At 40.0% G+C, this 16,625-nt stretch overlaps 1 protein-coding gene across 1 annotated transcript in view; it reads left to right on the top strand.

Moving 5' to 3' along the window:
- Nucleotides 1–1,051: 1,051 nt before the first annotated feature.
- Nucleotides 1,052–16,625, top strand: part of emx3 (empty spiracles homeobox 3) — a 28,707-nt gene continuing 13,133 nt past the window's right edge. The window contains exons 1-2 of the mRNA XM_067995869.1: nucleotides 1,052–1,599; nucleotides 14,817–15,001. Of these exons, the coding sequence (XP_067851970.1) occupies nucleotides 1,248–1,599; nucleotides 14,817–15,001 (537 nt within the window). The 5' untranslated portion in view covers nucleotides 1,052–1,247. The remainder of the gene's footprint in view (nucleotides 1,600–14,816; nucleotides 15,002–16,625) is intronic.

Below are 16,625 nucleotides of genomic sequence, written 5' to 3'. Positions count from 1 at the left end.
CTCCAGCAGGAGGAGGCAAAGGGTTAATTTAAATATATATGATTTCAATGGCCATGAAGGTACTCGGATTAGCTCTGCTTCACCTGCAGAACTGTTCCCAGCCTAGCAAGATGCTTCGACTCTTTCGGTCCGCCCGTTTCTTCGTCTGCAGACACCTAATCCATCTACTACCTCTCTTTCCTTCGGTTATGAACAATTCTGCCCAAGTGAGAGATAGTTTCCAGTGGGCTCAAGTTCACGGCACGTCCCCCGTCTTCAAACCCGAGGCTTATTGATATTACTGGGCAATCTGACTCGGAGAAGCCACCGACTGCTGATGACAGCGGGCGGGTATTCTAATCAAGTGGAGTTGGGAGTATTCTCATGGTACAAGGGTTCGGGCTCATCGGGCAAGATAGGGAGTTGGCATCCCGGGACTAGTCATAGTTAGATGGATAAGTAGATAGATATAGAGATAGCTTGATATAGAGAGGTAGTTGGACAGATCACTAAACAGATATAGAGGTAAATATACAGATGTATATAGGAAAAGCAAATATATAGCTAGGTTACGAGATAAAGGGAGACAGATTAATCCATATATAGGTAAATAGATATAGAAAAGTCAATTGTATAGATAGATTTCTAAATAAATAGATCGATTGATAGATCTCGTGCTATTTCTGTTTCTTCGTCACATTAGTAACCTGTAGAAATGCTTTGTTATATTTATTTCAAAATGGAAAGGTTCTAATGACTCTAATATTCAGCCCCGGAGAGACTGGTGAATTTGGTTGGAGAAGGAGGGATTTGGTAGTTTTCCAGCGATATTTCATCATTCTCTGTGTAATTATTCCACACACAGCCAGACCTGCATTTTTTGGCTTCTCGGTCAGTATTCGTTTGGAATAGGTTAAATAGAGCTTATTCTCTTTTGCATTCTGCGCATGTCCACCACGCCTGTAACTGACACGAGTAGCAGGGCAGGTAATGGAGCCAATCGGTGAGAAACTGCTCGCAATCAATGGGCTGTTTAGTGTCAGCCCCCTTTTAATTAGATCATACAGCTCCAAATCGTTAGCACAAGTTTTCTAAACCGAATCACACATTGCCAGATACGCATATGGATTGTTTTATGGATTGGAGTCCACATTGGATCTAAGGAATTGTGCCTACTGGGGGAAAAAAATCCTTATTTCGATCCTGTTTTGGACTTTCTCAAACCCTCTTGATCTTTGCCATCAGAGCCAACGCATTTGGCGAAAGCCATGTTCCAGCCTACGGCCAAGAGATGCTTCACCATCGAGGCTCTGGTAGGCAAAGACAACTCGTCCACACTCGGGGATGAACCCGTTCGACCCACGGCTCTGAGATACGCCGATTCGGTGCACGCTTCCCCGTTTGGAAGCAGCTTTCAGAACGCCGGCAGGACTCTCTACAGCAGCCCCGAGCTCCTGTTTCCCGAGCCGGTGACCCACGCGGCCAGCCCCGCTCTCTCAATGCACCCGGGGAATCCGCACCATCTCCCTGCACAGTCTTTCTTTGCACCACAGCAGAGGGAAGCGCTGAGTTTTTACCCATGGGTGTTAAGGAACAGATACCTGGGTCACAGATTTCAAGGTAAATGGATATACTTTTAAGTAGTAAGTTTGTAAATATCGTGTCAATACTGTGATGCAGGGCTAAGAAAGAGGTATTAAATATTAAATTGCATCTGAATAAATCCCATTAACCAACTTTGTATTAACAGTCAATGATTAGACAAACTCTTAATCTCAGTTACTTACATTGTATAGTTTGTGTGTGTGTACAAGTTATATCTGAAATACCGGGTGTCTGCTCTTGATCAGTTTGAAAAAAATCTACCACTTCTACCCAACATGAAACTACCGACATGTTTTGTACATGTTCCTTTTTTATTTTTATTTCACCAAACGTGAATAAGTAGTTATATAAGTAAACGATTTAAAGTCAGTTAAATAAGTAAGTGACGGGAATATCAGGATATATAGTGTATATTACACGGTAAATTTGACTGGAACAGAAAGTGAAACTACGGGTCGGTTCAGATGGAAGTTGAATTAAAAAAGAATCACAGAATGAAAAAGTAAAGGGGGCAAGTGGAACGGAGATCAGGTGATTGTTTTTAAAAAAAATATTAAAAGTCTCACTAAGAACCAGACTTTAGCAGGATTTCTAGAATACCGCCATCACTTCACCTCGGTAAACTGGGCTGCAACAAATCTACCCCAGCCCTGACGGTTGTTAGAACTGCTTCCCGGAGAGTTTCTGAACTTTCGGCCGTGTTAAAATGGTCTCAGGGACACAGTGCTGTGTGGAGACAGAGACCGTTCTATGACACTTCCATTGTGGACTTAAATCTAAGTTGATAAAGATTGGGTTGATAGTTCTGATGTTTTTCTCCCCGGCGCTCCGAATCTAGTCTGAAAGTAGCTGGTTTGATCTAAAACTAACAAAACTCCATACGGCGATCAGCAACATTTAATCTGCAATGAAAATACAGAACAGCCAGAAAAGAGCGAGATCTTTTGGTTTGTATTTTTGTTTTGTGTAGGGTGCTCGTTTTGAAAACTGGCTATATTACAGCTTTGTGTACTGAATTTATAGAGAAAGTTGTACTTATTTTCAAAACACCATTTTCAACAACGTTTTTAAAAAAATGTAAATCAATTTATTTGCTGAAAATTGTAACATGGATCGCGAGAGTAGTTGGGGAGTATTACCCCTGCTGGTTAATGCACGTTTTTACTCCAGGAAAAGGCGCATCCAGTGTGTAGCTCAGAGTCTCGAAATCCTGGGACGGTGTAACAATCTCCTATAACCAATATACATCAAACAAGAGAGGGAAGACTCGTTAAATTATAACACTGATTATTGTTCCTGTTTACACTCCAGCACAGAGCGGCACGGCTATAAAATGCAATCATTTAAAAACTAATCAGAGCTGGGTTTAATTGCCCATTGCCTACTATTGATGATCTCATTACCTTCACACCCTTTACCCGGTAAAACAAATCTTACAAGCGTTCGCTATGAAAGTATTATGATATAATATTCTGTGCTGCAGAAATATGCAGTCTTGTTATCTAGTCCTGGTCTAGAATTAAAAACGACTTGACTCAAAGCACAGTTTTTTTAACACTGTGAATTATACAAGTACACCTCTGCTGGAATATCTGACAAAACGCATTGCAAAGGCCTTGTCATAAATGCAGAATATCAGTGTGTAATGTGTAGATAGCCTGCACCTTTCCACCAGCCTCTCAGTTTAATTCAATATAAAAGGCAATTTACTAGATTCACGTAATTTATAAGCACACGCACACACACACAACTGAGTTGCACGAAACTAACACAGAAAGATTTAATTCCTAGGTAACAGTTTAAATGCGCAGGCGTTTAAAAGATTGTCCTCAGATGTTTATATAACAGAATCATTTGATTAATAAGCGATACAATGCGATCTATATAATTCACTGGAGCTGTTATATGACACTCAGATACTTAATACAAAAAGTATCACGTCTTCAGGGCGTGAAAGGCCCTTTACAAAGGCAAGTTGTTTCTTAATGTAATTTACATCTAGATTAAATTGATTGGAATATAAAGAAGATCATTTAAGGGGGAAGTTACAGTTAAAGCCGCAATCGATGCCACGAACGCAAATGACTCCTTAATATGTAAATAGGTACAAAATTCCAATTAATCACTCTTTGAACTTAAAAAAAATAGTTTCCAGGACCGAGTAGTCAAAATTAGCACTAAATTCTACCCATCGCTTGGGGCAATAGTTGGTTCTCAGAGGGAGATGGCGGGACAGGACGAAATTGGACCTTGCAATTGAAGTAGAGATGGGAGACAGAGTATGCTGCCTCTTTAGAAAAGGCAAAGATTCAGTGACACATTGGTTCGAATAACCGTGAATGAACTATCTTGAGAAGCTTGATTCTGAGATAACTTGAAGGAAGTTTATTTATGTATCCATCCCCCCAAATACAGTTTTTAAATATAAATATAAGTTTAGAGCAAAGAATACAACCGAACAGACACCGAAATATAGTATCACTACTCTAGAGTACTTGAATTGTGCTTTCAACTGCAATACATATAAATATAAACTCGCTAAACTAACTTTATCACAATCACCACTCAAAGCAAAACAACAAAATAACTACTTGTAAGGCCCGTACATACAGTAGACTGTACAGCATAGAGACCATGCACAGCACACGTTTATCTTGCAGAGCATGTTACAGGCCGTGAAGAGCGTGTTATAGAGTGTGCAGCGCATGATAACCATGCAGAACATGCTACAGAGTGTCTATTGCAGACATTTACTCTGTGGAGCATGTTATGTATTATACATAGCATAAATGTACCCTGCAGAGTACATCTTAGACTTTGCATAGCAGACAGTTCATGCAGAGTACATTACATATTATGCAGAGCATGTTACCAGCGTAGAATATGTTGCATACATGCAAAGCATGTTAGAAACTGTGTGGAACATGTTATATGCATACAGAGCCTGCTACTTATATGTTGAGCATATTACTGACCGAGCTCAGCATGTTAGATTCATGGAGAGTTTACTTACAATGCAGAGCATGTTAAATACATGCAAAACACTTTACACATGTGCAGAGAATGTTAGACTATGCAGATCATATCGTAAAGGCTGTGTAGAGTGTGCCACAGACCTGTCTGTAATATGGGTTGTGAACACTTTAAAAGAGATAATCCATCATGAGTCGTTAGGGCTGTAGTGTGTGTACTCGACTTACTAAATTGTATGTCAGAGCTAAATGCACAGTTTCTTTAACATATAAATCCATTTGAAATATTACATTAGCCTTATAGTTTCCAAAGTACTTAGGTATTTATGGGATGGAATAAAAATATCTGCCGTGAAAATGTTAATGTTCAGATCTATGATTCTCTTTCTCACTCACACACATAGTAGGAGCAATGCGATGATGCAGTTGGAATCAATTCTCTCCTTATATACAAAAAAACTGAGTTTAAATATTGTTTCATTTGATAAGGGGCTGCAGTAATGATACTCCTAAGCTGAAGGCCTGACAATAGTTGAAGTGGGAAATGTTTAGCATTTTGCTGTTTATAACATAACCTGGACCCCTTGATTAAATTAGTGCCCTGCTGTTTAACCTCAACCCTGATGATTATTTTTATCTACTTGTGTATGTAACATTTGGATACAGAAATGATTTGCCTACATCAAGCATTAGTGCCCGAAACTACATTTTCTAAATATTATATTGAACATGTTTTAAATGTGTTATTAATAGCTTCTCCATAATTGCCAATCGAACACATGAGCAAATTAATCAGCAAGCTGAGTAATTCTTTGATATGGGTGCTGCAGTCTTGTTTTACATAATCAACCCCTATAATTCATAGAATAGTTTCAATATGCACATTGCAGATAATTTATTGAGGGAGAAGTGCACTTAAATTGCCAGTGACCTCATTCTTTTTTGCACAGTAGCTGGTTAAACCAAACTGTTAGAGGTTCCTTGCAGCATCAAAGTTGGACAATGCATGACAGTGTGTGTGACTTGTACAGGTTTTGTACTTATAGGCATGGTAACTCTTGCAGGCTTTTTGTCACTAGTAGGTCATATGTAACAGTACATGTCCTACTGTCCTTCTGTTACTGATAGGTCATGTGTGACCATGTATTGTAATCTCTACATGCTTTCTGCCACCGGTAGGCCACATATGACAGTATATTGTAACTCCTGCAGACATCTTTGCAATATTAAATCATTTGCAACACTGTGTAGAGATAGCATAGTTTAGGTCATTTAAAAAACACAATTATAAAGTCATGTCCAAGTAAATTAAATTTTTCCTGCAGTTTTCTTAAATGTTTATTCCTGTAACACTTTGGTTAAATGCCATTCTTTTAGAATAAGGTCTGAAAACATGAAAGTCTTTCCCTGAAAGATGCTACAATTGACAATAACATTTATGGAACATCTAGTTCTAGAAAACATCACCAATGGCTATTGCCAATTGCCTTCACTGTTGCTCCTGTCTGGATCTTCCATGTTAAAAGAGACAGAGTCCAAAGCTTGATGATTTAAACAAATCTAACTTCTTAAAAATGAAAATATGTAATATACTCATCAGGTGAAGATTCAACTGAATGAATCACTTTGGATAACTTTATAGTGTTAGTATTTTTAATGGAAAACAATAAATGTAGCATTATTTATATACATTTAAAATATAATTAGATCATGAGACAATATATTTTTAGGTTTATAAATAAGGATATAGCATACAAAAGCAAAGAGTAATGATAAATTTGTAGAAGGCAATGGTTAGGCCATAGTTAGAGGACTGTGTGCAGTTTTGGGTGTCCCTTTATAGAAAGGACATACAGCCATGGAGAGTGTACAGCATAGATTCACCAGGATGATGCCAGAGATGAGAAACTATAGCTATGAGCAGAAATCTGAGATACAGAGACTATTTCCACTGGAGCAGAGAAGGCCAATAGGCGATTTAATAGGGGTCTTTAAAATTATTAAGTGTTTAGATAGGATGAAGGACTATTTCCTCCATTTGGGGAGACAGTAATGAGGGGTCATCAATTGGAAATAGCCAGTGAGAGAGTGAGGTGAGAAGTTAGGAGAAATTTCTTTACAGCTTTATTAGAGCTTTGCCAGAGGAAACAATTGAAACAGAGACAATTTCTACTTTTACGAGAAGAATAGATAAACCTTTAAAGCTGAAGAAGATACAGAGCTATAGGGAGAGAGCAGGGTGATGGGATTGCTCTAGCAAAGAGCATCAACACAGGGGGCTGAATGGCCTCCTTCTGAAGTGTAAACTTCTATGGTTCTGAGTAAGGGCTATGAGATGCTTTATAGTGGAATATGGTTCAGATAGATGCTTAGAGATTCCCCCTTTACAATTCTCTTGAAACTGTAGATTTTTATATAAACATGTCAGAGACACTGCCCCCAGGATCCAGAATCCATTTAATGAATAGTCACTCTTCATGTGATTATGGGTCCATTTAAGGAAGAGTTTCTCTTCTTGGGATTGATGGTTCAATTAAGGAGTAGTCACTCTTCCTGGGATTGAGAGTCCATTTAAGAAATAGCCATTCTTCCTAGAATTGTTGGTACATTTAAGGAATAGTCACTCTTCCTAGAATTGAGGATATATTTAAGGAATAGTCACTCTTCCTGGGATTTAGGTTATATTTAAGGAACAGTATCTTCTTATTGCCTGAATTGAAAAAGGCACTGTCTCAATTGTGGGGAATTTTAAGTTACATTTTTGGAAGGAAACTTTCTTTTTCGTTCATGGGATGTGGGCGTTGTTGGCAAAGCCAGCATTTATTGCCCATCCCTAATTGCCCTTGAGAAGGTGGAGGTGAGCCACATTCTTGAACCGCTGCAGTCCATAGGAAGTTAATGAGTCTGCTAGTGATGTGCAGTGCTTGGTAACTCCTGCACAGTTATGCATTCTGTCTGCAAATAGAAATTACAGTGTCAATTACAGTGCAACAAATTCACCTGGCTACCTTCATTGAACAGTCAGCTCTCTTAAACAACTGTTTCCTCTGTTATCTAGTTAAACAGGGCACCTGCCTGAATAAAGCAGTAGTCACTTTGTATAAACTGTAGGATAGTACTGTACCATAATAGTGAATGGCCCCTGCATCTGAATTCAACACTAGCTTGTTCCAGAGAACCAGCTTGATAGCCCTAAGCAAAAATCTTCTTGTGACATCCCATCAGGCACACCTTGATGCAAATCAAGAATAAACACTTCAATTACAAAATACTTGATTCGAGATCTTCTAAGATATTTCTAGAAATCCACACATAAATTAAAAAGAAATCCAAGGGAGATTTGAAGACTTTGTGGCTTCTATTCAAACAGTTATTCTCATTACAACCGATGTGAATGTGGACCATGAATATAATTACCCAGCATATACATAACTTTAACCAGATAAACTTCAAACAAACAATGCTTCCTATTTCTATAGTGAATAGAGCAGAGTGAAGTGTCACAGGAGGAGAGGGTGGAAAGGCTCCAAATTACTGAGTCAATATGCAAACTTGATTTAAATGGCCCCAGATAGTTTCAGATCCTCCTCTTCAAAAAGTCATTTACTATTAGTGCCTTCACTGAAACACCAGTCACTTCCAAACATTAATATATGTTTAATTGTGGCAGATATGGAGGGACCGAGTAATCCATTCTTGGAGAGGTGGTTCTGTGATTATAATATGTTAATGAGGATCTGTTCCTTAGATTTTGGCTGCCATTTAAATTTAACACTGGCTGACCAGGCTTCCAAGGGCTCAGGAAACCAGGCAGCTAAAGGAAGGCGGGAGCTGCTGGATCCAACAGGTAAGTACTTTTTAGAGCACTGCTTATGGTCCAGAAGGAGCAGGAGTGCTTCCCCACAACCCTTCAAGCAAATCCTCTACCGTGATTGGCCTCCCTCCCCGCGATCTGCCGAGCCCACCCCCCCCCCCCCAATATGCCCGATCTTTCCCTCCCTCCCTCCTCACTGCCACGCTCTGAGCCCCCCCCAACTATGTCCTGATCTTTTCTGATTGCCGGGGACCATCATAGGAAGATAGGAACAGGAGTAGGCCATTTCTCCCCACGAGCCTGTTCCACTATTCAATGAGATCATGGCTGATCTGTGATCTAACTCCATATACCCGCCTTAGCCCCATATCCCTTAATACCTTTGGTTTACAAAAATCTATCAATCTCAGATTTAAAATTAACAATTGAGCTAGTATCAACTGCCATTTGCGGAAGAGAGTTCCAAACTTCTACCACCCTTTAGTGTGTAGAAGTGTTTCCTAACTTCGCTCCTGAAAGTCCTGGCTCTACCTTTTAGGCTATATCCCCTAGTCCAAGACTTCCCAACCAGCGGAAATAGTTTCTCTCTATCTACCCTATCAGTTCCCCTTAATATCTTGAAAACTTAGATCAAATCACCCCTTAATTGTCTAAATTCCAGGGAATACAACCCTAGTTTGTGTAATCTCTATCGCTCCAGCTGCGGCCTTCTACCACTGGTTTTCCCGCCTGGCAGCCAGCCAACCTTTCATTTTTCTGGCTGCCGGGCGGGCAACGAAGTAAAAAAATATAATGAGGTTCTGCTGATAAATTTGGCAGAATTTCCACATTCCCGGCATTTCCGGGTTTTCTCCCTGCTCCCACCCCGCCTCCCCGCAAATATCGGGGCCTGTGTGTATATTACAGATGCATAGAATAAAGGCACTTAATGTTGTATTAACAAGAATGTATGATGGGTTTACACAGAGGGATGATTTTCAGAGTATAAAATAACAGTGAGGAACCTCACTCGTCACCAGTGCATATTGAAAATTCGAGGGCACGTGCCCCAGATTTTCTAATACACACTGACAGTGGATAAGGTTCCTCGTCATCCCCGCATACTCGGAAAATTACCATCAGTGAATAATAGTTATCCAAATCAAGAAGATCCCAGGTTCAGCCTGGCTGTTACCTGATCTTAAACAGGTGTTTGTAGGGACACTAAATAAGCCTCAGCACTGCTACATTAGTGAAAGGAAAAGTAGCCAGAGTTTACACTCCTGAAGTCTGTGTGATTGGATATCGGGTGACAACAGAATTGGGCTTGGCTATGATTTCTTCTGTAGTTGAATAGCCTGCAGACTCTTGCTGTCAAAGATCACACATGAATAATGACTACTTAGATGAGGTACTGAAGCTTACTCATTACCAATGGAATGGTATCCTAAAAAGGAGTTAACATCTTCAGGAGAGGAGGTAAAAGAGGGTAGAAAAATAATAATGCACAGCAAATTATTTAGCTAACAGGCATGGCAAGAGGAGTGTTGGTTTGGGGTAGGTCTTTCAGTAGATATTTAGAATAAGTCATATGGCTCAGTTAGAAATTGTTTTTAAGAACAACAGACATTTGTATTGAGTAGAAAATTGCCCAATGTTTTGTCACCACCTTCCGATGTGAGTAGAAAGCACTAATGGGCTATTTATCTATTTAGTGTTGCTCTTACATTTCTACACCTCCAAAGTTGTATTAACAAATAGTAGGGGAAAAATAGAGAATATGCAGATTTTTACATGTTAAAGCTTTGTTAGTTCCATTAATAATGAACCCATGCAGGTTTCTGCAGTTGCACAGTCGTATTGTGAATATTTTACTCCAGCGCAGACTTGGAATTAGTGAACTTATTGAAGGGGAAAATGTTAAAGTATCAACAAGGAATGGCAGAAGTGAAAGGTAATCAGGTTTTTTTTTGTCAGGCAGCAAAGCTGCATTTGCTATTGGCAACTGTATTGCAATGGAACAAAAGGAAAAAGAGGAGCAGGTAGCCTGGTAGCACAAAGAGTGTAAGACACACAGTGAGTCCCAGCCTGGGGGGTGAGCCTACATCAGTTAGCTACCTGGGCAGGAAAGAGGACCATGATGTAAGGAGGCTCAGGCACATGAGGGAGCAGATGATTGAGAGGTGCCACCTGGTCCACAAAGATGTGAGGAACAATCAGCTACCTAAATGTTCTACCAGTGCCGATGAAGGCACCGATGCCCTCAACAGGCACCCTCAGGAGTTAGCCACTTTGACTTTTGGACACCTGATGCTTTCTTTACTACAGTTAAAGAATTGTTGACTGCAAGATAAAGTAAAACTGAATTAATTTTATTCAATTATGCAGTGGTACTGTTTACGTGTGCTTGTCTTTTTTGCATTGTGAACTTCATCACGCTGGTTGTTCAAATGTCTTAATTTTAAGTAGTTGAAGGGGAAGCACTGGTTGGTGGGGGCATAGCGAATGATGAGATATAAGGGATGCAGAAAGCCTCATTCCTGTATCTGTGACCTATCCTGAAACACCTCCATCAGTGCTGGGGCTCTTCTTTGCTGGAGTCGCTGTGATCTCAGTGGTTTCAGAGGCAGTACCTATCATTACTTGTGCATATCTGCATGTTGCACTCCCCCCACATTATCCAGACCACCTTCCAATGTAATGTGCAAGGAGACACATGACTTCTCAAATAAAAACAGAAAATGCTGGAGAAGCTCAGCAAGTCAGGCAGCATCTGTGGAGAAAGAAACAGAGTTAACGTTTCAGGTCAAAGACCTTTTGTCAGAACTGTTGGAAGGAGTCTCACTAAAACCTGTTTCCCCATACAGCTCAGGAGGGGTGCTTAGCAAGATAGGCCTCTATACCAGATCAGCTGACCACTCTTTAGCTACAGCATGGTTATCCTTTCCTCACCAATGCCTGTTGACATCCTGTACTTCCTCCTCAGCCATTAGTCATTAGCTATTAGCAGTGTGTATATATCTGTGCTGGTGCCTATTTCAAGTAGGGTCATGATGGTTGGTATGCTGTTGGTTAGTACTGTTCGGATGTGACTGGAGAGCAACTGGGTTCTTCATGCTGTGTGAAAACAGCAGATGGTATATTATGAGTAAATAAGCACATTTGTCCATTTGGGTACTATGTTACCATTAAGTACAGTATCATGAGTTTATGCATAATCACTGTGTCTGGAGATTGAGCAAATCATAAAATATCCAATTAATATGGTACATACTGGGATCTCCTATTCCCACTGACCCATCACTTTCCAAACTCTTCCTCCTGAACAGATGTACAGTATCTTGCGCATATAGAATGAGCTATTTTGTATCGAGGTGTCCACCACTTGCTCTATGCTGCAACTTCTGTTTATATGCATGTTTAAACATAAAGGCAGCAAGGAATAGGTCAGGGTAGTTTGGTCCATGGAATTTCCTTCTTTCTCTCATCATGACATGTACAATGTCCTTTTCAAATTCTTGCTATTTTCTTTAATCCCTATATCCTTGCTAACATTCCTTTGTGGCAGTACAGCACTTTGCGTATATCTTTAATGACTACCTATGTCCAGTACTGTTACTTTACAGCATTATTCATGCCTTTGTGCTCTTTCTTCAATCCTACAACTTTTTTTGAACCACCCGCAGATTATTTCACTCACACACTTCCACCCTTTCCCCCTTCTTTCGTACTTTGGAGTCATCCCTTCCCCCCAACCAAAACAAAATATGAGCTCACATTCCTTCACTAGCCATAGTTTACTAGGATTCCAGATTCTGGTTGAGAAAACGGGCTTTCTCAAATTTCCGGCGGGAGCTACCGGATCCTTGCGGGGGTGCGTGTTTGCGGAGGGAAAACCCGGACATTTCCTTGCGTCATTTTCTTCGGAAACTGTACTCCACAACTGCATTAACGAACTGTCATTCTGGTTAAGCGGCTGGAAAGTTAGTTGCGAAGCTTTAAAGAATGAATTATTAGGGGTGGCCACAATTGACTGCTATCGTCGTATTGACCAAACTGCAGTCTCAGGAATTCTCAAAAACATGCCTTTCCACGATTTCTTTCGCAGGTCATAAATTATTAAGAAAAATTGGTATGTCTCCCGTCTACTTCTCAGACGCAAAATTGTTCCTGAAATGCGTTTGGATTCCTGGCGTGTTTCTTTGCAATACAGTCAGACTGTATTGGTCCCACCTACAATTACCAGCCGTTGCTCTGGGCTGTAAATCACCTGTTTAAATGGCGAGGGATGGCTTGGCAAGCAAACCTAACATTGAAAAAAAATCGCACACTGTATTTTTTGTGCACACTGCACGAATCTGTGTGTGGACGTTTGGAAACTAAACCATGCAGAGTAAAACTCAACCTTTAAAAAAGCGTAGGACATTTGTATCGAATGGACAAGCCAATAGTTGGATAAGTGTAGATATATGGATTAGTGTATAGATGAATGAATATATAAATGATAGACCTATGATAGATGCAACGATATTAATGCGAAAGGGAAGGAGAGACGAAAACAGAAGCAGAGCCCATGGTATCCATATTCATCATAAGACACGAAATGTTATTTTTAAAAATATATACATCTGAACTTCGTTTTTCTTCTGTGACGCTTTGACCTCTGACTTCCAAAATAACAAAAGGAAATCAGACCCAGGAACGGCCCCCGTTTACCGAAAGCGGTTTCCGACTTAGGGTCACGCTCTGCTTCTTTTCACTCAACAAAACCTGGGAACCGCTCTGCTGGTTTTCTATCAGATTGCGTCACAGAACCTCAGCAGTAGACGAGCGAAAATCGCGTTTAACATTTTTTGAAGAACAGTAATAGTTTTAACTGGCCATTTAGAATTAGTGGGTTGCCGAACTGTTCCAGATTGCAAGATTTGTGTTCCCGGTGTACCCCTATTGTGCGCGACAATGGATGACCGCTTCCTCCGTTGGCAGATATAAGTTCCAACTCAGGGATAAAACCAAACCATAAGAAAGCCATCGCTTCGCACACTTCTTGTACATTTGTTGTTGTTGAGTATGGAAAAGGCTACCATTTCTGCTAACCTTAAACCAAGCCCTAACCCCAACCCTTAAACCAAACCCCAATCCTTAAACTAACCCCGAACCCCGACCCTAAAGCCAAACCCTAACCCTTAAACTAAGCCCTACCCCAACCCTTAAACTAAGCCCTAACCCCAACCCTAAAACCAAACCCTAATCCTTAAACCATACCGAATCCTTGAACCAAACCCTAATCCCAAATCTAACTCTAACCCCAAAACAACATTATAGTTTCTGTTAACCCTAAATCAAGATCTAACAAATTCCAAACAAAGCAGCAGTTTCTGCTTATCCGAAACATGGCTGTCGTTTTTTCTACTCTTCACCCATAATCTCAATGCAAACCCATAGTCCCTGATAAGTCTAACCGAGATAACTCTGAACTCCAACACTAGGACGCAATTTATGCTAATCCTAAACCAAGTTTTAACCACATTCTCTAAACAAAAGATTGCGTTTTAATTAAGTTTAGGCCCAAAACAAGACTGCAGTTTCTGCTAAATTTCTACTAATCCAACTCTGGTAGTGATGTTGTTGATTAAATGGGAACTGTGCCAATATCAGTGTTCTTTTTCTTTTCCTTTTAAGGTGTGAATTTTGTTGGCACATTGCAGTGTAATAGTGTTTAATTACACTGCGCATATCTAATACATAACACTTTTATATTCGTACAGCAACGACTCAGATATTAATAACTGTACAATTACCGTGCATTCTTATTTAATGCTAATTGGTTTGTTGCAAAAATAATATTGATTGGACCCGTTTTGTTTCCTTCTCATGGACACGACAGCTAAATATATTGCCACGTAAATAAACGTAATGGTTTAAAGTTCAGATTTACACTTTGATATCAGGTGTATCATGCAGATAATTACATCGATTTTGCCGCTAAATTTTCAGTGAAGCGTACTAGTAGACGCGTGAAAGTTCGGTGCTTTGTCCACTTAACACTATGAAATAAACTCAACCATGGAATTATGGATATTGTCCTTCCAAAGGTGGTTTGTATCTGCAGAGAGCATTTTGAACCATATAACACTAAGGTTAACACTAGTGCCGTTAACACGTCTGTCATTAATGATGGCTGTGGAGCAATTTGAGGTGATAAATTAAAAGTATCTCGCTTATTGGTACAGAAATAAAACATATTGGCTAAAGCGCGATCTTTGCCAGTGTACTGGTCCTGATATAAGTGAAGTAACAGCAGTGTGTGGGTAATTATAATCACTTATGAGTAAGAACACACAATATACAGTCATTATTCTTGATCATATTTTCTAAGCAAAACAGTCTCATGTTCTAGTGATGGAGTACTAATCGGATACGAATTCCTCCTAACAAATTTGCCCTTGTTATTTTTTTGTTTGTAGGTAGTGAGGGAGGAGCCGAGGGTTTGCTCCTTCACGGCCCCTTCACCAGGAAACCTAAGCGGATTCGAACAGCCTTCTCCCCGTCCCAGCTCCTGAGATTAGAGAGAGCCTTCGAGAAAAATCACTATGTGGTGGGAGCTGAGAGAAAACAATTAGCAAACAGCTTGTGTCTTACAGAAACCCAGGTAAGAATGTGGAACTAGACAGAAAGATAGATACCTGAATCTGGCAAAAGAAAAAAGTGAGTGGGGGATGAGGAGAATGTTTTTAGGCTGCGATCTGTTATGATCTGGAATGCGCTGCCTGAAAGGGTGGTGGAAGCCAATTCAATAGTAACTTTCAAAGGGGAATTGGATAAATACTTGAAAAGGAAAAAAATTGTAGGGGCGTGGGGAAAGAACAGGGGAGTAAGACTAATTGAAAGCTCTTTCAAAGAGCCGGCATAGGCGCGATGGGCCGAGTGGCCTCCTGCTGTGCTGTATGATTCTATACACAAAAAAAACCCCAAATAGGATTGTCATGTTGTATTTTTTATGAGGTGAGACAGTTGCTGTATTATTGAGTAAAAGTTCCACGATACTACTCCGTCTTCGCAAATAATAATCCTTCATTACATGTGTGCGGACAGTTTAATCTGGACCGTCGTTTAACTAATCAAATAGTTGTACATTAAGCAGAGTAAAACATATACAAGCAATTCAGTTAAACTTTGATCTACCAAGTGCCTCGTGGGGTTTCTTCTCTGCTAACTCAAGGGAAATTTCTGCAAATATTCAGAACATTTCTGACGAAAAGGGAGGAGGAAAATATAGAAGTAATCCAACATGCGCAGAACCGTCTTTCATTCCGACAGTAATTTGTCAAAATGCCAGGCAACCAGTTTATTGTTGTACCAGTATATCGCCTGGACACCTGGAGTCTTCAAGACTGTTGCATATACCCAGAAAAAAGTGCTAGAAACACTTTTTGTTCCCTGTCATAAAGACATCTCGATTTTAAACTAGGGAGAGGAAGGTGTATCATGTTTAATCGTGGACACTGTTGTCGTTATGAACGAGAAAGACAAATGACATGGAGGTGGTAATAAATGGGACATTCTGTGACATGTACGAGTGTAGCATAGATTTCTTGTGATTATTGTGCCATCCCCATACTCAGTCTGGTGTAAAATGGAAACTATCACATTTTACTAATGTAATAGGTCACGTGCTCCAAAATAAGAACATTGCATAAGAACATTGCAACAACAAAAATGAACAAGTAGCTTCTTATTAAGGACCAAATATTAGAACACGAACCCGGAACGGAATATTATAACGCGAAACACGGTTAGACCTCGGTCAGTAGAATTGTACAATGCCGACAAAAGCAATGTCAGTAATCGTCAGTTGGTTTGGCGTTTAGACAGACTGCATATGAACAAATACATGTGTTAGGATGTACTCCTCAGTCTGTTTAAACAGCGATTCCGCAATAAGGTCTGAATCAAAACTGTAGTGTGATAAAATGATCCAAACGGAGGATAAGTTACAGAAGGCGCTAATGTGCAAATAGTACTGCAGTATTTGAGTGAAGCAGGGGGGAGGACTGGCAATACTCAGTGTGCTGAGTACTGTAAACAAAATCAGGAGGTATGTTTGTTTCCAGACTATGCGTTAAAATGCCTAGCTCATACATTCTCTACGATGGGAATGGGTGGGAAAGTGTTTTTTATTGGAATTTAATACAGCAATTGAGTTTGCCCTGGAATTCTGCATAATACAATGTGGTGTGACCCATTGGGATTTTGTTTAATCAAAGGTGCCGTGG

Source organism: Heptranchias perlo, chromosome 14, assembly GCF_035084215.1.
Source record: "Heptranchias perlo isolate sHepPer1 chromosome 14, sHepPer1.hap1, whole genome shotgun sequence".
NCBI classification, from domain to species: domain Eukaryota; kingdom Metazoa; phylum Chordata; class Chondrichthyes; order Hexanchiformes; family Hexanchidae; genus Heptranchias; species Heptranchias perlo.
This window is presented reverse-complemented; position numbering and strand designations above follow the sequence as displayed.